The 22,646-nt window shown below is 42.6% G+C and overlaps 1 protein-coding gene across 1 annotated transcript in view; it reads left to right on the top strand.

Annotated features, from left to right (window-relative positions):
• LOC311143925 (TRAF3-interacting protein 1-like) overlaps positions 1–19,161 on the top strand; it is a 40,848-nt gene extending 21,687 nt beyond the window's left edge. Inside the window, exons 5-15 of the mRNA XM_084179805.1 lie at positions 1,492–1,938; positions 2,043–2,117; positions 6,324–6,402; positions 6,526–6,543; positions 6,751–6,835; positions 7,618–7,704; positions 7,994–8,114; positions 9,646–9,682; positions 10,163–10,239; positions 17,718–17,941; positions 18,300–19,161. Of these exons, the coding sequence (XP_084035931.1) occupies positions 1,492–1,938; positions 2,043–2,117; positions 6,324–6,402; positions 6,526–6,543; positions 6,751–6,835; positions 7,618–7,704; positions 7,994–8,114; positions 9,646–9,682; positions 10,163–10,239; positions 17,718–17,941; positions 18,300–18,465 (1,416 nt within the window). The 3' untranslated portion in view covers positions 18,466–19,161. The remainder of the gene's footprint in view (positions 1–1,491; positions 1,939–2,042; positions 2,118–6,323; positions 6,403–6,525; positions 6,544–6,750; positions 6,836–7,617; positions 7,705–7,993; positions 8,115–9,645; positions 9,683–10,162; positions 10,240–17,717; positions 17,942–18,299) is intronic.
• Positions 19,162–22,646: the final 3,485 nt, after the last annotated feature.

Below are 22,646 nucleotides of genomic sequence, written 5' to 3'. Positions count from 1 at the left end.
TGTGAAACAAACAAGAAATAAGTAAAAAAAAAACAGAACTATTCACCCCCACAAAGTCAATACTTTGTAGAGACACCTTTTGCAGCAATTACAGCTGCAAGTCTCTTGGGGTATGTCTCTATAAGCTTGGCACATCTAGCCACTGGGATTTTTGACCATTCTTCAAGGCAAAACCGCTCCAGCTCCTTCAAGTTGGATGGGTTCCGCTGGTGTACGGCAATCTTTAAGTCATACCACAGATTCTCAATTGGATTGAGGTCTAGGCCATTCCAAGTCATTTAAATGTTTCCCCTTAAACCACTTGAGTGTTGCTTTAGCAGTATGCTTAGGGTCATTGTCCTGCTGGAAGGTGAACCTCCGTCCCAGTCTCAAATCTCTGGAAGACTGAAACAGGTTTCCCTCAAGAATTTCCCTGTATTTAGCGGCATCCATCATTCCTTCAATTCTGACCAGTTTCCCAGTCTCTGCCGATGGAAAAACATCCCCACAGCATGATGCTGCCACCACCATGCTTCACTGTGGGGATGGTGTTCTCGGGGTGATGAGAGGTGTTGGGTTTGCGCCAGACATAGCGTTTTCCTTGATGGCCAAAAAGCTCAATTTGAGTCTCATCTGACCAAAGTACCTTCTTCCATATATTTGGGGAGTCTCCCACATGCCTTTTGGCGAACACCAAACATCTTTGCTTATTTTTTTCTTTAAGCAATGGCTTTTTTCTGGCCACACTTCTGTGAAGCCCAGCTCTGTGGAGTGTACGGCTTGAAGTGGTCCTATGGACAGATACTCCAATCTCCGCTGTGGAGCTTTGCAGCTCCTTCAGGGTTATCTTTGGTCTCGCTGTTGCCTCTGATTAATGCCCTCCTTGCCTGTTCTGTGAGTTTTGGTGGGTGGCCCTCTCTTGGCAGGTTTATTGTGGTGCCATATTCTTAAAATTTTTTAATAATGGATTTAATGGTGCTCCATGGGATGTTCATATTTTTTTATAACCCAACCCTGATCTGTACTTCACCACAACTTTGTCCCCGACCTGTTTGGAGAGCTCCTTGGTCTTCATGGTGCCGCTTGCTTGGTGGTGTCCTTTGCTTAGTGGTGTTGCAGACTCTGGGGCTTTTCAGAACAGGTGTATGAATACTGAGATCATGTGACACTTAGATTGCACACAGGTGGACTTTATTTAACTAATTATGTGACTTCTGAAGGTAATTGGTTGCACCAGATCTTATTTAGGGGCTTCATAGCAAAGGGGGTGAATACATATGCACGCACCACTTTTCCATTATTTATTATTTTGAATTTTTTTGAAACAAGTAATTTTTTTTATTTCACTTCACCAATTTGGACTATTTTGTGTATGTCCATTACATGAAATCCAAATAAAAATCAATTTAAATTACAGGTTGTAATGCAACAAAATAGGAAAAATGCCAAGGGGGATGAATACTTTTGTAAGGCACTGTATGTGTGTGGTCTTACATGTGTTTGTTTCTCCAGGAGAGGAAGGAGATCCAAGAGCACACCGGTGGCGGGGGTCGGGAGCAGAAGGACCCGGACCTGCCCAAAGAGCATGAGGGCAGGCGGGGCGACAAGGAGAAGGAGCGCCACCGCGTGAGAGAGAGGTCGAAGAAGGGCCGCGATCGAGACCGGACCAAAGACCGTGACAAGGACAAGAGCCGGGACCGAGAAATGGACAAAGACAATGAAAGAGAGAAAGACAGAGAACGAGACAAGGAGAGAGAGCGGGACCGAGTACGAGACGAGAGAGAAAGGGACAGGGACGGGGAAAAGAGCAAAGACAAGGAGTCGCACAGAGAGAGAGACAGAGAGAGGGATAAGGAGAAAGATTTTGACCGGGTGAAACGGCCAGACAAAGAGCGAGACAAGGGGGAGAAGGAGAGAGAGCCCAGACACAAACAGGGGGAGGAGAAAGGTAACAAAAAGGTAGGGTATGTCTGTCATTCCATGACTTTGTGCCATATAGTCCTTAATGTAACAGTGGCCGCAACAAGTGCTTCTATGAGATCCTGAGGAGTTTGTGTGTTTAGGCCAGAGCGTCAGAGGAGACAAAACACAGACCACATCCAGAGGAGCCCAGTAAAACGGCCAAACCTGAACCAGCGGTAAGCTTTACCCTCTCTCTCCTATGAGCAGTATATACTATTGGCAGTCATTTTCATGTTCAACCAATGCCTACATTTCTCATTCCATTCCAGTCCTTTCCCACTCCAGTACTTTCTCATTCCTCTCCAGTCCTTTCCCACTCCAGCACTTTCTTATTCCTCTCCAGTCCTTTCTCACTCCAGTACTTTCTCATTCCACTCCAGTCAGTTTCCACTCCAGATTTTTCATTCTATTAATGGATGATATTAAGGCTAAAGACTTGCAGTATGTAGAATAGTGTTTATCAGGGATTGACGTTAAGGGTTCACCTATTGCCTGGGGCAAGTGAACTGAGCATTCCCGCAAGTTGAGCATGCTCTGAGGTTGCCCCATTGGGCAGGTGATAAAAAATTAATAAAAGTGAAAACAACCAAACTGCAAAGAATTCTTGTAGCCTAAAACTGATATTTCTGGTTCCTCCCCATTGTTTAAGTAAAATACACAATTTATGGCATTAATGGCAGTCGGCAAGTTAAGCCTGCTCTGAGAACTTTTTTTACTGATGACAACCAAAATAAAAGGAATTCCTGTACTGATCTTTCTGATACCTCCCCTATGTGTAGGTGAAAGGCAGGAAATAGATGGCACTTCTGTGTGTAAATGGATAATTTACATTTTCAGTCAAATGAACATAATCTTCGGACCCCTTTAAAAAAAAAATATATATATATAATGGGAAATACAAATCGGTTAAAATTGTGACATATTTGGGACCAACTCCATATTAATGCCCATGATTTTGGAATGAGATGTTCGACGAGCAGGTGTCCACATACTTTTGGTCATGTAGTGTAAGTCTATTTCAAGAAACCTTAGTCCCAAAGTCCATGTTATTTCAAAATAGTTCTGATTGATTTTGAGATTAAAGAACGTCCCAGCATTTGGGCACCATTGGGCGGGGGAGGGTTCTCTTGCAATGAGAAAGTACGGAAGAGATTGCTGGAGCACATGTTCTGGACAGATTGTGAGCTTTATCAAAAATATTTATCAAAATATTGCACTTTTCTGCCATTGCCATAAAAGGGGTCAATTCCTTAGGCCTTTGGTGTGACGCCTTTTGAATGTATAATTGAAAATAAGAATGATAAGGATAAATATCAATGAAAAAATGTGTGGTGAAATCAAATGGAAAGCTTACTGTTAACAATAGTCAATACAGCCTGAGATTTCCACTGGCGTGACAACTTTTTTCCCTTGGTGTGACATGAAGATGGTGACACACCAGAGGAAATTGCTGTCACTCCGGGGGACATAACCCATTAATAAACTACTATAATTACCTTTTTAGATGTATTTCTCATCAAATAACACCCATTTGTGTTAGACCTATCCTGTTTAAATGTTGATCATTTTAAGTGGTTCTGAGTGCAATATTTACATTTTCATTCTCCCACGTCTGGTTTCTCACACCCTGCAGGTGACATTTACATTTAAGTCATTTAGCAGACGCTCTTATCCAGACCGACTTACAAATTGGTGCATTAAACTTAGGATAGCCAGTGGGACAACCACTCCTTTTTTTTTTTTATGGGGGGTGGGGGGGTAGAAGGATTACTGTTATACTATTCCAGGTATTCCTTGCTCAGGCGACCTCTGGGTCTCTCTGCCGCCTAGGGAGGGTCTGGTTATTTTACTTGGCCCTAGTGATGGTGCAGGCAGATATTGGGGACTGGCTGTGGTGCCTCCAATTCCTTGTTTTTCACTCCCTGCATTAGACCATCCATCCCCCTTGATCCCGCTCTGTCTAACCAGTTTCACTCCCCCTGACTGATTGGCATACCTGGTCCCCCTGGGAGGGCCCCCATTGGCAGGGCCTCTTGAAGACTATTCACCCTGCCTCCAATACGCCCCGGTCGGCCTCACTCTGAGTGAGACCCAGTTGACCCTTCTTTTATTTTACATTTGAGTCATTTATCAGACCGTCTTATCCAGAGTGACTTACAGGAGCAATTAGGGTTAAGTGCCTTGCTCAAGGGCACATCGACACAGCTTGTTCACCTAGTCGGCTCAGGGATTCGAACTAGCTACCTTTCGGTTACTGGCCCAACGCTCTTAACCGCCAGCCTACCTGCCACTTTTGAGGCCCTTCAATTGGAATGAGTACACTTAAGTCCTTTAGTGAGTGTCCATTACTGATGTTTAGAAGTTGAATTTTAATTAGTTTGTTTTAACCGTCAAATGTGACTGCCTGTTGTGTATTGTCCATCGGTGTGACATACTGTACTATGGAGTGATGCCAAAAAAGGGGAAAAAAAAGGTGTTTTGAACAAAATGTAAATATTAAGCAGGAGGCAGATAACATCATAGGAAACTAATAGCTTTTTATCTAGGTTTTTGTCAAATTACTGTGAGTCTTACTCAAATGTAATGGGGAGACAATTGGTTGTCTTTACACAGGAAAGTTTTTCAATTGAAATTCCAGAATATGTTTACGGATAAAAAAAAAGAAAAAGTAACTAATAATGAGTACAAATATTTTTCTTGTCTATTTGAGAATCATTACACCTTTTTATATTAGCATTAAATATGTCACACCAGAGGACAAATTCAATGCATGAAATGGTTAATTAAATTGGATTTAAAAATTCAATCAAAGGTGGCCACAACATTTTGAATTGTTTAGACATATTTTATTGCAACTCTATGTTTTTACTTTAATCTTTAGAATAAATAATGTTATTTTGTTTTGGCCTTAGCAACTACCCTAATGTAAATTCCTTGTTTATGCTCCCATTTATGATCTTGCCCCATCACTGTGTGTGTGTCATGGCCTTAATGCATGTGTACTCTCACCTTCAACCCCAAGGCTGAAAATGATAAACAGGAGGAGGTAGCTACATGCCTAATAGTACTGCAGTTGCTCTGAATGTGTTAGTATAGATGCTAATTCGCTCGCTTGCTTCATTTCACTTCAAGGGCTTTTAATCCTGGCTTGTTGCTAGGATAGAACACATTAGGTTTTTTCTGCAACTTTGACCAAGACAGCTGTCATCTGCAGCACTCTGCATTCATTGAGAGATTAGTTATATTTAGCACACTCTTGGTTTGTGAGGGTTTCCAGTCTATTGCTTTATCTTCTGTTTTCAACTCCAGTATTGTGCCAGTATTTCAGTAGAATTTCATCATTATTTGTCTAGGCTAGCCTATATTTGATCAAATAAAGAACTTATACTTGGGAAGACTAACCGTGGCACATATTTGAGCTGGTCATAAGCCTGCTGTTGTTTTTAGCATAGAATAACTTCAGGAGCTTAGCAATAATGACGGAGCTACCCTGCTCAACTCTTAAGGGTGCATCACACATATTTGTATCTTTCTTTCCAGTACCACCAGAGATGGAAAATAAATCGATACATTTTCTGAGAAAGATATAGACTACTGCTACATCCATGAACTGATGTTGAATATGCTTTAGTTGTGTGGCACACATTTGACTTAGCTAAGGTAGAACACTTGTAGTAGCACATAGTCATAGATTAGGACTAAAGTGTCATCCATAGAAATAGAAAAACGGGCCAATAACATTTTAGAGACGGGGCTAATATAATCTATTTCTATGCTGCTATTAGTGTGATAATGTTTGATTCTGTGCTACCACTGGAATTATCCACAAAAGCCTATTGATGATACATCTGAAGAGGTATCCCTTCTTTGCCTATCTAGCCTAATGCCCCATAGTCTATCGCTAGAGCTATTTAGCAGATTCAGAACTGCGTTTAACTCGGTATTACAGTATGGCTGCCTGATAGGTTTACCTACTTTAACATAGCGCTGTGAGCATTTTCAGTAGTTTGTTTGGCTGTCTTAGCATAGCTTGTCAATCCATGCTGTAAAAAATTAAATAAATAATCATAGCAGCTTGGTTTCCTACTGCTTTACCTGTATTGTAGCTCCCTTTGGTGGAAGGTTCGGACATAGGTCTGGATTCAGTTGGGCTAAGCAGATATTTACCCAACGCTGTCTTTCTCTGTTTATAGACAGCAGAAGTCACATACAAGCAGGTAACCTCTTATTTGTAAAGAGGGGCTGCCTGTGTCCTCCTTTTCCTACGAATGACCCTGCATGTGTGCATGTTTATAAGTGTGTACACATGCTCTCCATCCTGAATTGGACACACTTACCCAGTCATTTTCCCCTCCCATCTCCTTTCCCTCTCCTCTCCTCAGTCTGACAGTCCAGCCAGAATACCTCGGCCTTCATCTGCCAAGGGGCAGAGGCGCAGGCCCAAAGCAGGAGGCCAACAAGGTAACCCCCCTCCAACCCCTCCGCTTCTCTGGCCTTTCGCTAAAGTCATACTTCTGTTTACACCATAATATGAATAGATAAATATAATAGATACAAATAATTGTTCTGTTGCCTCTTTTCCAGAAGAGTCTGACAGTGAAGGTGAGTATTTTTCTCACCGCACCATTACCGACTCTCAGTAGATGGTGCTGGTGTTTTTTCCATTTAGTGGTCCAGGGTGGACATTTCTATGCTTCTCTGTTCTAAAAGCCCTAGCCATCAGTAGTCCTAGTTCTTGCTATCAAGTTCATCGGATGTTCCAATTAAAGGTGTTAGAAGGTGTGTTCTCATGTCGGCATCTTGTTGTAGATGGAGACACTCCGTTGGCAGAGAGGCCGGTCCCCCTGGAGAACGGAGATGCCACAGATGCAGTGCCAGCCCACATGGCGCACAGGTCTGTGTGTTGACAGCTGATTAAGCAAATTAGCAGGGTTTGAGGGCACTGCTCGATTTGCACAGTCAGCAACAATAGAAACAGTCTCTCCCATAACCTCTCAACTTTTGGCCAATTTCCTCTGTGTGACCGAATAAGTTGTGTAACATGCAGCGATGTGCGTTTGCATGCTACAGAACTCCATTCACTGATGCAAATCCTCCACTTTTTCCTTTGATCAACTGCAACACTCAGCTGGAGCACTCTCTCTTTACACCACAACGAATTGCTCTGCAAGTCCCCACTCTTAATGATCGTTTTCTCAGTGTAACATAAAACGCATGACTGTCCCATTGTGAAGTAACTGACTGACTGAATGAGTGTTGCCATAGAGCAGCAGGGTTTCTCAACTCTAGTCCTGGGGACCTCTGTATGTTCAGGTTCTCACTACAACCAAATACTGCCTTTTAGACTCAGTAAACTGGTCAGTATTTTATTATTCCAACTAAATACAGTAACTTTTTACCCTGTCCTGTTCCTGTCTACATGTCTTTGAATATTTGTGATTATTTGAAGATGTGTGATTCTGTGTCTTGGTTAAATGGTTGTCTTTAAACAACCAAACAGTTGACTAATTACTGGTGTAATTGATGCTCAATTGGTGAAGAATTCAGCGTACATAGCGGGTCCCCAGGATCAGTTTAGGGAAGCACTACTATTTATTTGTAATCGAGGATATTAGTGAGTTGCCGTACTGGCTGGCTGATCATTCATTATTGTGGCCCATCTTATCTCCCCAACAGGAGGATACCTCGGCCCAGCAGCGCCCGGCCCGCCCCTCCTCGGGTCAAGAGGCAGGAGAGCTACACTGACGTGACCCCAGCTGAAAGGTGACTTCCCCTCATACATTTTACTTCCTGTGCCACTATGAATTATACAGTAGTCAGCATAGCAGCGCTGCATTTAGCAGGGCACAGCATTTTGGAACTTTTCGAAATATTTGACGTAGAACAAACATGCCTCTCTGACATGTAGATTTAGGAGTCACATAAGCTCTATTTTTGACATTTTCTATCTGCAGCATTCCACAATGTTTACCTACTGAACTAGGCTGAGAAAATGTTTTGTACTTTGCACCATGGCCTCCTTCCTCTAAACCCCTGTGTGTGTGTGTGTAAGGCTGACCAGTGCCAAGCCCCTTCCGGCCGTCATCAAGGAGGGGAAGAAGCTTTCTGAGGATGAAGATGAGCAGTTTGTGGTGGTGGAGGCCACCCCTCCTCCCCCCGACATGCCCGAGATGGTGAGGGAGCACATACATACATGCATTCGGAAAGTATTTGGACCCCTTCACTTTTTCCACATTTTGTTACGTTACAGCCTTATTGTAAAACTGATTAAATTGTTTTTTCCCTCATCAATCTACGCACAATACCCCATAATGACAAAGCAAAAACAGGTTTTTAGAAATGTTTGCAAATGTATACTTTAAAAGAAACGGGAATATCACATTTACAAACGTATTCAGACCCTTTACTCAGTACTTTGTTGAAGCACCTTTTGGCAGCTGTTACAGCCTCGTGTCTTCTTGGGTATGACGCTACAAGCTTGGCACACCTATATTTGGGGAGTTTCTCCTATTCTTCTCTGCAGATCCTCTCAAGCTCTGTCACGTTGGATGGGGAGTGTTGCTGCACAGCACTATTCCGGTCTCTCCAGAGATGTTTGATCGGGTTCAAGTCCGGCCTCTGGCTGGGCCACTCAAGGACATTCAGAGACTTCTCCCGAAGCCACTCCTGTGTTGTCTTGGCTGTGTGCTTAGGGTCGTTGTCCTGTTGGAAGGTGACCCTTCGCCCCAGTCTGAGGTCCTGAGCGCTCTGGAGCAGGTTTTCATCAAGGATCTCTCTGTACTTTGCTCCGTTCATCTTTCCCTCGATCCTGATTAGTCTCCCAGTCCCTGCCGCTGAAAAACATCCCCACAGCATGATGCTGCCACCACCATGCTTCACTGTAGGGATGGTGCCAGGTTTCCTCCAGATGTGATGCTTGACATTCAGGCCAAATAGTTCCATCTTGGTTTAATCAGACCAGAGAATCTTGTTTCTCATGGCAAACTCCAAGCGGGCTGTCATGTGCCTTTTACCGAGGCCCTTCTCCCCCGATTGCTCAGTTTGACCGGGCGGCCAGGTCTAGGAGGAGTCTTGGTGGTTCCATACTTATTTCATTTAAGAATGATGGAGGCCACTGTCTTCTTGGGGACCTTCAATGCTGCAGAACTTTTTTTGTACCCTTCCCCAGATCTATGCCTTGACACAATCCTGTGTCGGAGCTCTACGGACAATTCCTTTAACGTCATGGCGTGGTTTTTGCTCTGACATGCACTGTCTATTGTGGGACCTTTATATAGACAGGTGTGTGCCTTTCAAAATTATGTCCAATCAATTGAATTTACCACAGGTGGACGATAATCAAGTTGTAGAAACATCTCAAGGATGATCAATGGAAACATGATGCACCTGAGCTCAATTTCGAGTCTCCTAGCAAAGAGTCTTTATACTTATGTAAATACGTATTTTTCTTTTTTTATATATATATAAATTTGCACACAAAAAAAACTGGTTTCGCTTTGTCATTATGGGGTATTGTGTGTAGATTAAGGAACATTTTTTATTTTAATCTATTTTAGAATAAGGCTGTAACGTAACAAAATGTGGAAAAAGTTAAGGGGTCTGAATACTTTCCGAATGCACTATATCTGTTCAAGAGAAGAAGGAAGCAGCATTGGTCATTCTGAATCTTTCTTATGGTTTCTTCACTATTTGGTCCTTCCAAAGGAGCCAACAGTGGAACTCCAAGGCGATGAGAAACATGGTGAGGAATCCTACAAGCCAAACAATCACTTAATTTGACATTGTAGGTGCTTATCATTTTAGTAGATATTGCTAGATCTTTGCCAGGGTTTGTATCTTAAAGGAGCAGTCTGCAGTTGTTCTATCCCTTTTCAGACTTTTATATTAATGATATACCCATTGATTCTTGAAGAATATACCTTATAAATACCTCATGAGCTTAGTTCAACTGTCTTACCCCATCAAAACCCAAAATATACGCTTGTTTTACTCCAATGTGTGTAAACTGCAAGTTTGATCTCATGAATGTTCAGTCCTTGCATCCATACCTCTGTCAATGAATTTGAGTGGTTACATTTCTCCAGCCCCATTCCTCAGCTATTTACCAAAACAGTGGTGGGTTACCCGCTTTGTAATTATTTGAACCTCAGGTTGCCACTTTTAAGGATGGTTAAAAATTGCCAACATTTTGAAAAACGAATGAACCTTTTTTCATCCACAGGTGGGCTGGTGAAAAAAATCCTTGAAACCAAGAAAGACTTTGAAACGTCACCATCATCTCCAAAGTCCAAAGAACAGGTAAAATGTCAGTGGTGTCCTACAGATGTAGTGATCTTGATCTCCACTAGAGGGCAATGCAATGACAGCAAAACGACTGTGTTCCAAGTCATTGGCTCTCATTCCTCTCCCGTGACTCAATTCTAGACATTTTACTACCTCTCAATGAGCGTACAAACTGTTATTTCTTGAAATTCAGTATCTTAGGATGTGGGGTTGCAAAACCCATAGCATACAGTCTATTAGCTAAATAAAGAATCTTACAAATGGAGTGAAGAAGTGTAATTGCAAAAAACATTGAACATTTTTATCTCCTCAGTTGAGCTAGAGAAACAACAACATAAAGTGGGTTGATTACATAAGCGAGAATAAAGATTAAATCAGCGAAATGTCTCAACCCTTTGTTGTAATTGAATGTGGTTTTCTCATTTAATGTTTTGTAAGTGTTTTTGGCTGAGAAAGCATTGCGAAAATGCATCCAAATTAGGCTTATCTAGCTCCGTCTCAACAACCAGTTTGAGAGAAAGTATGTTTTATTTTCATTTCCCCCTCATCTGTCTAGTTCACATGCCTAATGTATGAATTTGATAATTATAATGGAAAATTGATTTGAATCAGCTGCACCGATTTCATGCCAGCTGCATCATTTTTAAGAGACAAAAGCAATAATGTGGATTTGACTAAATCTACTAAACTTAACTACATTTCCTTTCTGGTGTGATTAAAAGTCTTCCTGCATCCCACTTTTCTACCTTGGCCTCCTGCGTTACCTCTCCCTGTGATTGAAACATAAACTCCACATTTCATAGTTGATAGATTTTACATTACTCTGAACATGACTTCCAGTCTGACGTAACACCATTATTGCCGCCCCTCTGTTCCCCCAAGCGTGTTTATTGGCCAGAGAGGGCTCCCACAGTCAATATTTGGATAGTGAATCGGTATGAAGGCCTCTTGGCCATGCTCCATCGGTGTGGGTTGTACGACGATGCCTGTTTTGGGTGGTCCTTTCAGCCCAAGCGTGCTGCTCCCTCCACACTCTGCCCAGCTGAACCACCCGACTCTGATGGATACTGTGGTTTTGCCTGTTGCTCATGCAAAAAGGCTCTGTCTACCCACCCACTTCCTGAACCCATCCCTCATCCATCCCTGTTCTCCAACGATGTCGTCTGTCCCAGGCCAGCTGCTAATGAGCGGGGAGCGGGAAAAACGAGCGCTCTTATCTACATGACGTGTGCCAGGCTCCGTCCGGTGTTACGGCTCCAACATGCATTTAGCTCATAGCGACGCAAATGGAGCCCCCAATTTCCAGCTTGCTTTCGGATGGACGGCTCCCCCGCCCACCACCCGCCCCAACACGTCAGATTTCACTGCGCCCCCCTTTCCTTGCAGTCTTCATTACAAAATAATCCGACTGGATTTCCCTTTGGTTTCCAAATAATCAAATGAGCTTCCCCCCCCCCCCCCTGAATCAGATGTGCCGGGGCTTTCCAGTGCAACCTGAGCACAGTCCACAGGGTTATCCTAATTGACTTAATGCATCCTAGTCAGTTTTTGGGATTCCAGGCCCCTTATTAAAGGGCATCTAATGAGAGGGGGGGCTGTGGGTTGCTGGGGCACTCTGCAGTCCGAATGGAAGGTAGGTGTACTCGTACGAGCCACGCTATGCGCAACCCCCACCTCGACGTTACTGGCCTCGCTCGCTGTATAAAAGACTATAATGGCTTCCTTCCTGACATGAAAGGGTTGACGGTCAGTGTAATAGAGACGTTGCTCTCTTGTAATCACAGCGGAACATGGAGGGTTAACAAATGTAAATATTGAGCTTCCCCCATCCCCCGGTTTGACAGGTCTGAAATTACAGCGGGCTGTGATTCATTCTTAAATGCTGACATTTATCAAACATTTTGCCATATCCCGCAACACAAAATGCACCGTAGAAGAATTTGCTGTATATTTATGAGGATGACCTTGCCGAACACTTGTATATTATTCTAAGTTACATCTCGGCACACATGGATGGCAGATTGAGAATCACGGAGGAGAAGTGCCAGAAAACTCTCGGTAGAATCAGCAGGACAATAAATAGTCCAATCCCCACCAGGCCCGTGTCTTCCTAAACATTCACCTTTTTTTTGTGGAAACGTAATGAAATGACCCTGCAGCATTCCATTAGCCATATTGTCTTTGCACGATTCCAGTGGAATGAGAAAAGGTTTCTGAAAAATACCTTTCTGAGCCTCGAAGATTGGACTCCAATGCAGACCATGGCGTTGTAGGTCCTATTTTTCTCAAGTCGCTTTGATCACGTCAATCGATTCCAACCCCAAAACCTTACAAGCTAGAGGTCTTAGCAGCTTCAAGCTTTGTGATGTAGCCTACTTGGTCACACAATTTAATCAAGCCCTTTTCCCTGTCCCCAGTCTTTTTCAGGGGGAGTTGAGGTTCCCACTTGTACCCCTGGGTTCAGGGCAGGGGGCTCAGCTGTGACCCCTCGGGGCTACACACTGACCCGAACATCCTGTAACTCCTCTCGCCCTTAGCCTAACTCTTCACCTCACTCCTAGCTATTGTTTTTATGTCATTTTTTATGACATTTGGACTATGTCTTTCTCCTGGAAAAAAAATAGCAAACCTCTGAACAACACTGGACTAATCATCATGCTGTAATACCTAGCAGCTCCTTGGCTCACCTCTGAGTACCTCTCTGGGGATGCAATTCAGGGCCCTTGGGTAGCCTGCATTGTCTCCAATTTAGAGCCAGGAGGTGGATGGGTCTCAAAAGTCTAAAGTGAAGTCATCAACTCCTCGTCTCCTTTCCTTTGCCTGCGCTGATCTGAACACAACTATTTTTAAAGCAATATCGCAAAAGCCCAAGAGAGCCAGGAGAATTGTTAATTTTTTTAATAAACGTGGGGATGAAGGAAATGAGACGAGGAAATCCAGTTGAGACTACTGGGACCATAGATCGACACTGGAAATTGAAATTGTCATATACCCTAAGTATGTCATGCTATTCACCACAGAAACGTTGTTGCTGTGTGCGGTTTATACGTTTGTCGCCTGACGTTTCAGTAGACCCATAATTGAGGTTGATAAAGTGGCTTTATTACATCAGTCTGGAAGCCAATACTCAGCTCTGAAATGGTCCAGTGGTGGGTAAATTAATGTTTCTTTAATTAATGACGCCCAAGAGGTTGGTAGGGTCTCTAACAGGTTTCACGCAGGCAACCCATTCTTCTTTTCAAAGCCTTACTTTGAAGACTGTTATTCTCCCACCCCCTCTTACCAGCTCCGTATAACAACTCCATAAATCATGTGCTTTGCATGCATTCCCTCATTAAGCAAGTTAGGCATCAGAGGGTTCGGCTGAATTCCACGTTGCAGCGCAGCAGCCTGCCCTGCAGCCAGGCCAGGAGGTCTGTGAGGAGTTTAGATCCAGCTCTTAGTCCCCGGCATGAGATTAGAGGCCCATCAAACCCAGTTTCCACAAGACATAATAAAACATTCTGGTACTTGTATGTTTGGAGTATACTCAGCAACACATTGTTTACAATGCGAAACCAGAGGGAACTGAGTAGATATTTTTCCTTGCACATTCTTCTGCAAGGAAAAGCATGATTGCAAATTATGACGTATCCCTGACAACCTCTTATCTGTATGGATTGACTAGGGGCTCCTAGGAAAAACCATGAAAGGTCGATAGAAAAGGAATTGATGCGCAACACTCAGGTCTCTGGGTACCACCTGCTCCCAAGAAGGATATGCGGCTTGGGTCTCCACCAGTGGCGGTCGATGCCATTTAAGATTAGACTATTTCTTTTTTTTTATGAGCATTGCCTTATTTCTATTACAGCATATTGGATGACTGTCATTCATATTTCATTCACCCAGCTCCATGTAACATCGATATGTTTAGGCTACTACATTATACTCTAATTTGCCCTATACCCATCTTGAGGTTGCTACAACCTAGCCTACAAATGAAAGTTTATAACGTAGGTGCACAGGTCAAGAGACAAATTGGAGTAATCGAGGTGACAGACAGTGACACATACCGCCTTGCACACTCTTGCCTGCATCTGGATGATCTAGGGTGTAATCATTAGTCCAAACAGTTGGAAAACGCTAAGTCTTGCAACTAAAACTAGGTTTTATTGGACAAATTCAGGTAGGTCCATCCCCATTTTGTGCTGTTTGCCCTCGTTTAAGAAAGGTTTTGCAACAGAATTGGCGGAATGAATACACCCCTTATCACCCGCACACACAGTTCACTTTCATAGCAGCCATACAAACAGCATCACATCTACACACTCTCCTCCTCTCACATTTTCCCTTCGCTTGTGGACTTCAGTGCACAACACAACAGCTGTCTGTGACCAGGTGAAAGAATCTCTCCAAGCCAAACCTTCATACCTTAACCGCTACACACAGCCTACATCGTTGTTACAATATTAGCTAACGTCATAGTCAACATAGCTACTAGAACTAACGCGCTAGTAAACCCACAATCCAAACCATGTGTACAATCACACAGTAGTGTACAGCAAGCATTTTAGCAGACACCGGCGGGCCCCAGCGACAATACATTTATAAAATCGAAAGCTTATCTTGAATTGGAAGTGTTGGATAGCCTTAGCCAGCTAGCTAACATACATATCATTCCTCTCTGTTTGAGTCAGGTTGTTGAGTAGGCAAAATTAGCTAGCTTAAGTGAAACTGAAACTGAAAAAGACATACAACGAAATATCGCTCTCCTGCTTCTCCTTAATTTTTAAAGAAATTAATTTGTTCAAAACTGTTAAACTATTGTCTTTCTCTCTACTCTTCACATTATGCACTGCAGTGCTAGCTAGCTGTAGCTTATGCTTTCAGTACTTTATTAATTATCTGATCAGAGGGACAACATTGGAAGGTTGGAAGACGTCCTTCGGAAGTCGTCATAAGTACTTTGTAAGTCTATGGAAGGGGTGAGAACCTAGGAGGCTCATTGTTTCGTATTGAAGTCAATGTACCCAGAGGAGGCCGGAAAATATCTGTCCTCCAGCTACCCCATTGTGCTACCCTACAGAGTGCTGTTGAGGCTACTGTACACATTCATTGCAAAACAGTGTTTTAATCAGTTATTTGGTGACATTAATATATTTAGAATAGTTTTATCTATAAAGGACAACTAAAAAATTTTTTTCACTATTTTTATTTTTAGGAAATTCACTGAGTAGGATGGTCCTCCTGTGAGGAGCCTCCACGGCCAACGGAGCTTCCGTTACTGACTTTATGAGCTAATGGGAAAACCTGCCTCCTCACCCTTCCTCCAGCCACCGGACTCAAAACAAATCGTGTTCTTGGGTCAGGGTGAAAAATAGCAAAAATAGGAGCGCGTTGGGCTTGTAGAGCCCGACTAGAGGCCCTATAAAGGGCTGATTTATGCTCGCCGGACAGAGTGCACCATGCAGACCAGGGACGGGTTTTCTTTTTAATATTTTCCTGGTTTTCTGAGGGGTTGAGGCTTTGCAAGTGGACAGCAAACAGAGCAGAGCCCGTGGGGGCTTCCGCAGTGCTCCACCATGGCCGGCGGGCTGACTGAGCCGCGGCGTGTTTGTGTAGCCGCAGTGTTCACTGGGCCGAGGGGAACGCCACCCACATTGCAGACGACGATTAGACATTTCAATCCTCACACACTTTGCAAACCGCAGAGGGAAGGGAGGGGGAAAAAATGAGGCAGCTTGTCAGAAATTTTTGCTGGCTTCCTGAAGGAAAGGTAGATAGAGTTGACATTTGAAGTGTTATTATTATTATTCTTTTTATTTTTATTTATTTTTTTTTTACAGTTTTTAGTTCTATGTAGTTTAGTGTGTTTCTAAGCTGAAATTATTGAGTTGGCTTCTTTTTATAAGCTGAATGATAAGAAGCTAGCCTGTAATGAAAGACAGTTGGTCTGTTTTGAAGGGGAAGTTGTTGGATAGTTTACACTGTCATGTAGCGGGAGTGTGATATCTCCGGCCCCGTAAAAGCAGGTGTTTCGATCTGGAGGCCAGAATGACACATTGGTTCAAGAGTTTAACTTGAAAAGGGCCATAAGTGTAGTAGTTGTTACCGAATACTGTAGTAAAATAACTTCACTGCCACAGCCTGTTACTAAAATAAACAACGGGTTTAAGTCCACAGGAGTGTGGGTGGGTGCCATCTAGTGTGTGTGTGTGTGTGTGTGTGCCTGCAGTGCCACACACACACCAGCCTGCAGACCCAGCTGAGTAAACATCCCTGGCCCTCACTGTGCCAAGGGGAAGCCCTCCACCCCCCTCCCCTCCCTCCCATCCTGGGGCTGAGGGGTGACTGTGGCATAGCAGAGCAGGACTCCCCAGCCACATACCATACAGAGGAGGCCTTCACCAGCCAGTCCCCCCACATTAGCCAGCATAATTCAGCCACGCGTTTGATATTTATATACACAGCCTAGGTTTGTATAATTCCTGCCTAACATTTTTAGCCTTGAAATCCTAAACCACTAAATGCAGCCCTGTGACTGGCTCTGTACATTTGATACTTGTTATGTGATTCGGTTGAAGTAGCCTCTGGTAGAGTTGAGAGGAGTGTGTGCATGCACATTTGCAAGTGTGTGGCAGTGGTAAAGAATTTGAGCATTATTACAGACATCCAAAAAGTATGAAGAGTTGCTTTCCAGCACATCATTTCATCACTTCGTGGGACAATAAAACTAGAAGAGCCGAGTGAGTCATTTTGACTCTATGAATTTTTAATTCAAATATCTCTGCCATTTTTAAAGTCATGCCCCCCTCCGTCCTTGACTTAAATAACTATATTTTGATATCACAAACAGAATGTGTCTAAGCAGTTTTAAGATGATTTGTTTTGTCCTACAGAGTGACAAGATGTTTTGATTTCTATATAATATCAGATATAGCAGATTTCGGAGGTTTCTATTGGCAAATACCAAAAAACTAATATTTGCTGTCTGCTGTTACCCAAGACCTTCATAAACACAACCAAAGGATTAAAAAAATTATATAGCATATATGACATTTATTTATTAGACTGTTAGGATGTTTCAGGCAAAATGACTGCTCATTTGCTCAAAGAGGTGTCCCTTGAGTCCCTGCTTTATTTTAGTGATAAAGGCTTGCTTAACTTGGCCTCAGAAACGCTGAGAAACATCAAGCAGTAGAAGGGAATTGGTTTTCTCCCATTCCACGGCCACCCTATAGACTTTAAAATTCAAGATCATCAATCTCTTTTTGGTTCTCTCCTCCACCTCTCCATCCATCTTTTTTCTCCTCTCATGGATGTGATTTTTCTGGAATTAATCAAGATTTCCTGCATTTCGAAATGTATCCTCCATTCACATATAATTGAAACTGATTGAGCCAAAATCCAGTTTTTTTATGTTGTAGTAACAATCTTTCTTGGCTTCTCTCCTCCATCCATCTATCCACCCCTTCTCTCTATCCCTCCATCCATCCCTCCCTCCTTCTCTCCAGACCCAGAGCCTGGTGTCGGAGGCATCCAGGAAGAAGGAGCGGGACCTGGTGTCCAGGGAGATTGAGCGGCTGCGCTCGTCCATCCAGACGGTGTGCCGCAGCGCCCTGCCCCTGGGCAAGATCATGGACTACATCCAGGAGGACATGGACGCCATGCAGAACGAGCTGCACAACTGGAGGAGGGAGAACAAGGAGCATGCGCAGGCCCTGCTGCAGGAACAGAGGTTAGAAGGCTACACACACATCATACATGAACACACACACATCATACATGAACACACACACATCATACATGAACACACACACACTAAAGCAGGGTTCTCCAACCCTGTTCCTGGAGAGCTACCGTCCTGTAGGTTTTTGCTCAAATCCTGCGCACCTGACTAATAATTAGTTGGTTGATAAGCTGAATCAGGTTAGTTACAACAGGGTTAGAGAGCCCTGCACTAAAGCCTGGAGGAAGGAAAACAAGGAGCACACACAGGCCTTGCTGCAGCAACAGATCTGAAAGACCACCAACACACATTCTCACACACACACGACATGGCGTACATTATATATTGGCGTGCATATCTTTTCCAGAGTGACGGACAGCGCGGTGGAGCCTCTGAAGGCCGAGCTAGCCGAGCTGGAGCAGCTGATCAAGGAGCAGCAGGACAAGATCTGCGCCGTCAAGTCCAACGTCCTGAAGAATGAGGACAAGATCCAGAAGATGGTGACCAGCATCAACTTCTCCTCGCGAATATGAGGGGGAGCCAATGTCCAAATCAAGAATTACCCCCTTTAAAAAAAGCACAGAGCGTTCAGGGTTAGCCTGGTTCTTACTTAATCTGGTAACATCCGAAATGATCAAGGCCTCAACTGCACTTTTACACACCCACACTAACTGACTGGTTAGGAGAGAGAGTGTTCGAATTCAACCCCCTAGGGAGGGAGAGAGCGAGAGACGCATGTTATTTTGCTAGTGTTCCATCCACTTTAAGGTGATTGACACACCTTTACTACACTGAACAAAAATATAAACGCAACATGTAAAGTGTTGGTCCCATGTTTCATGAGCTAATAAAAATAACATTTTCCATACGCACGGAAAGCTTATTTCTCTCAAATGTTGTGCACACATTTTAGATCCCTGTTAGTGAGCATTTCTCCTTTGCCAAGATAATCCATCCACCTGACAGGTGTGGCATATCAAGAAGCAGCATGATCATTACACAGGTGCACCTTGTGCTGGGGACAAAAGGCCACTCTAAAATGTTTCGTTTTGTCACATAACACAATGCCACAGATGTCTCAAGTTTTGAGCGAGTGTGCAATTGGCATGCTGACTGCAGGAATATCCTCCAGAGCTGTTGCCAGAAAATGTAATGTACATTTCTCTACCATTTCTTTCAATTGACTGATTTCCTTATATGAACTAACTTAGTAAAATCTGTGAAATTGTTGCATGTTGCGTTTATATTTTTGTTCAGTATAGTTTCTTGTTTTTCAACATTACCTACTGCATGCGTTGTGGGAATAAGGCTTGACCTTGCTTGAAGCTGTGAAAGAGCTCCAAAGAGCACATGGACCAAGTCAATACCCTCCACATCTACGTGATATATAGTTGATACACACATCTGTAATATTTAAACATGTCTGTCAATTAACAATTATGTTTATCTGAAGCTTCTTCAAAGCCTGTACAAAGCAATAGATCTGAGGTTTGCTGAGGGGCTAGTGACACCACGAGCAGAAGACATGGCCGTCCTTTGACTCTTCCTCCTGTCAACCACTATGCTAGTCCCAGATCTGTTTGTGCTGTCTGGCCAACGTCAGCAAGACCTCAAAAACAGACCTGGGATCAGGCTAGTCAAGCACCAATGCACTTTGAGAAATTGGGTTGGTATAGAACCGTGTCCACTCATTGAAAGAGTAGTGTTGGAGTCAAAAGTAACATGACACTCTCATAGATTTAAAAATAAAAAACTTTTTAAAAAACAACTAAATCTAGCAAAACTAAATTAGTTGTCACTCATGTTTTTACGATGACAATTTGAAATACAGTAGACACTGCCCAAATTGCATGTGGAAACATATTGTGCACTTTGATTTGGGAGTTCAAAACATGATCGCTCTTTCATCTGAATTGGTTTTCAGAAAAACGTTTAACACATCTATCCCCACCTAGTGAATATGACATGTTTTATGGAGTTTCATTTACATATGCGTATTAATCTTAATTAAAAAATCTGATTTAACAATGATTTACTAAACTGGTGAAATTGCACTAGAATATACACCACATGGTTAATAAATGAAAATATGAAGATGGAAAAAAGTGGATCACAGTCTAAGTCCCTAACAACCCAACATTTTACACTAACATGTTTATTTGTCCATGCTGAAAATAACAATGTTTTTGGGCAGAACTTGTTTCACTTACGAAGAAAAAAGCGGTCGCTTCAATTGGATACAGAACCAAACTGCACATTTATTACATTTAAATAGTTATTTACCTTCTTACACAAGTGTAAACAAGTAATACTGTATACAGATTTTAATCATAATTTCATATATCAGTATTATTAGCTAGTACATCAAATGTACATGTTAACATTGGACTGCAAAGGAAGTAACACTTTAAAATAATGTGCTCTTAAACCTGTGTAGTAACGCTGTCATTTCTTTAGTAAGAGCATTAGCTAGGGTATTAGGGTACATATAGTGATGGAGCAATTTAATCTTAAGTCTTACCAAAAGGAATATACTGTACAAGGAACATTTTAAACTGAATTTCCTGCAAAGCAAGGCCCATTTCGGAACTCTTGGTTCTTTAAATGAGTTATTTCCATATATTTTTAAGAAAGGACCATCTACACTATAAACTATTTGTACCATACTCAGTTGCTCTTTTAACTGTATATTATGTATATTTTAAGTCTTATCAGTTCACAAATGAGTGTAATTTTTGTAGTGGGGTGCAATGGTTACGTTTAAATAAAATAAATGAATGTCCTTTTGATAATTTGATTAAAGTACAAACTTACTACACAACAATAAGCAAGGAGGGTCTGTGATTGAGTATGGTTTGGGGGATACTGTAGATTGCTAACGTGAGGTAAACATTAGAATGAAAGAGAACGACCGATAATCGGCCAATATCGGGCAGATATTGGCCCTTCTCTATCGGTATAGGCTATATGGACACGCCTGGTGTCCAAATTGATGACGTATGTCACACAGCTGAGTCGAGTGTGGAGACTAATGGATTTGGTTCAGGCAGTCGTCCTGATGATCCCTTCCCAGGCCCAGCTAGTTTATGCTGGCTAGCTGGCAACAACAGCAGCATGGTGCTAGTTGAAACGTATAAAATAAAGTGATGTTTATTTTGAATAACTTGTAGTATTGGTCACCATCTGGATTTGGTCACTATCTCCAATTTGTTCCATCCCACTTGATTTTATTTTGTGTAGGATAGCAGCCTACACGATAAATAACTTGTAATATTGATAGTAACCATTTGGATGTCACTCTGATACAGTCTACACTGCTCAATGGGGAAAGTTTGCGCTGCATGCCAGCAACAACACTGGGCAGTGTCTTTCGCTCCCGCTTGCCGCAGTATGGCAAGTGGCTAGGTAGTGTAGGCAATATCAGGCCAGGGTGACAATTTTAAGATTTATTGTAGTGATTTTCTCCGAAAATGTACACAAAGTTGCGGCATTAACGTATAAAATTTTTGTACAAAAACAACAATCACTCCCATAAAAACGGAATGATTCAGTACACTCCCAAGTCCCAATTTCGGCAGACAAGTTTCAAATTCTCACTGAAGTTTCTAGCCACAAGCATAAACTAGCTAGCTGGGAAGGCCTCATCAGGATGACTGACTGAACCGTCATCAATTTGGGCGCCAGGCGTGTCCGTCTTGCCTCTACATTCTATATCGGCTTTGCTGATAGTCCCTCTACATAGCAAATTCAAGTGCATGTAATAGGGAAGGGGTGTTTTTTAAAAGGGGAAAAAATAAAGGTTGGCAACAATAGGTTTAACTTTACCGTTATCTCCCTGTATGTTTATAGACCAAGAAAGCTGCAGATCAGAAGCAGCTGATTCGTTCACACTTCTCAAACTACGGGCAGGTTTGAGTCATTCAGAGCGTGGATCATCCTTTCATCATTTGTCCTACCTTTCATCATTTGTCCTACCCTCGCTCCCCTTTGTTAGATATTATCCATGTTTATGGCTTGCTAGCAAATGTCATTGCCATTGAGCTACTTATCATAGCTAGATAGTAGCAGTAAACAGCAGCAAGTGATCTGTGTAGGGTTGCCAGGTCTAGCTAAAATGTCTAGCCCAATGGCCATTAAAAACCTGCCCAAAAGGCCTGAAAACTAGCCCCCCCCCCCCCCCCCCCCCCCCCCAAAAAAAAGTGCCATATTTATACAATAAACCCTTTTTCCATAACGTTATCTAGCCAATTTAGAAGGAATATCGTAGTAACTTGTAATGACATTAGAAGCTAAATGTGGTTTTCCTCAAAATAATGATTATTGTGAGCTATGAGATGTAGCTAATAAAGGAATTTGAATATGTGGCAACAGAAAATATCATTTGCCCTTACTAAACTCTGCAGATCATTTTCCATCAATGGATGTCGATTTAACTCATTTGAAAAAATGCGCTGCACGCGTCAACCTCTTTTAATCTCACTTTTAATGGATGATGCGATGAAGCTGTCAAATCATTCTGAATTGATTTCGACATTCCAGAGAAGACAGTAGAAACGTCCATATTCTCAGAAAGTAAAGCATCATAACATGCAATTACCTCTGCAAGCTCCTAATAGTTGCCCTTGTTAGTGGAACATTCCCTCTCATCGTGCCCCCTAAAAGCCAACTCTTCAATGCCCAAAAATGTATTATTGTTTGAATACGCAGACCTTCA

The sequence above is a fragment of the Coregonus lavaretus genome (genome assembly GCF_964263955.1).
Source record: "Coregonus lavaretus genome assembly, chromosome: 16".
Classification (NCBI taxonomy): domain Eukaryota; kingdom Metazoa; phylum Chordata; class Actinopteri; order Salmoniformes; family Salmonidae; genus Coregonus; species Coregonus lavaretus.
Note: the sequence above shows the minus strand (reverse complement) of the source record. Positions and strands in the feature narration are given on the sequence as shown.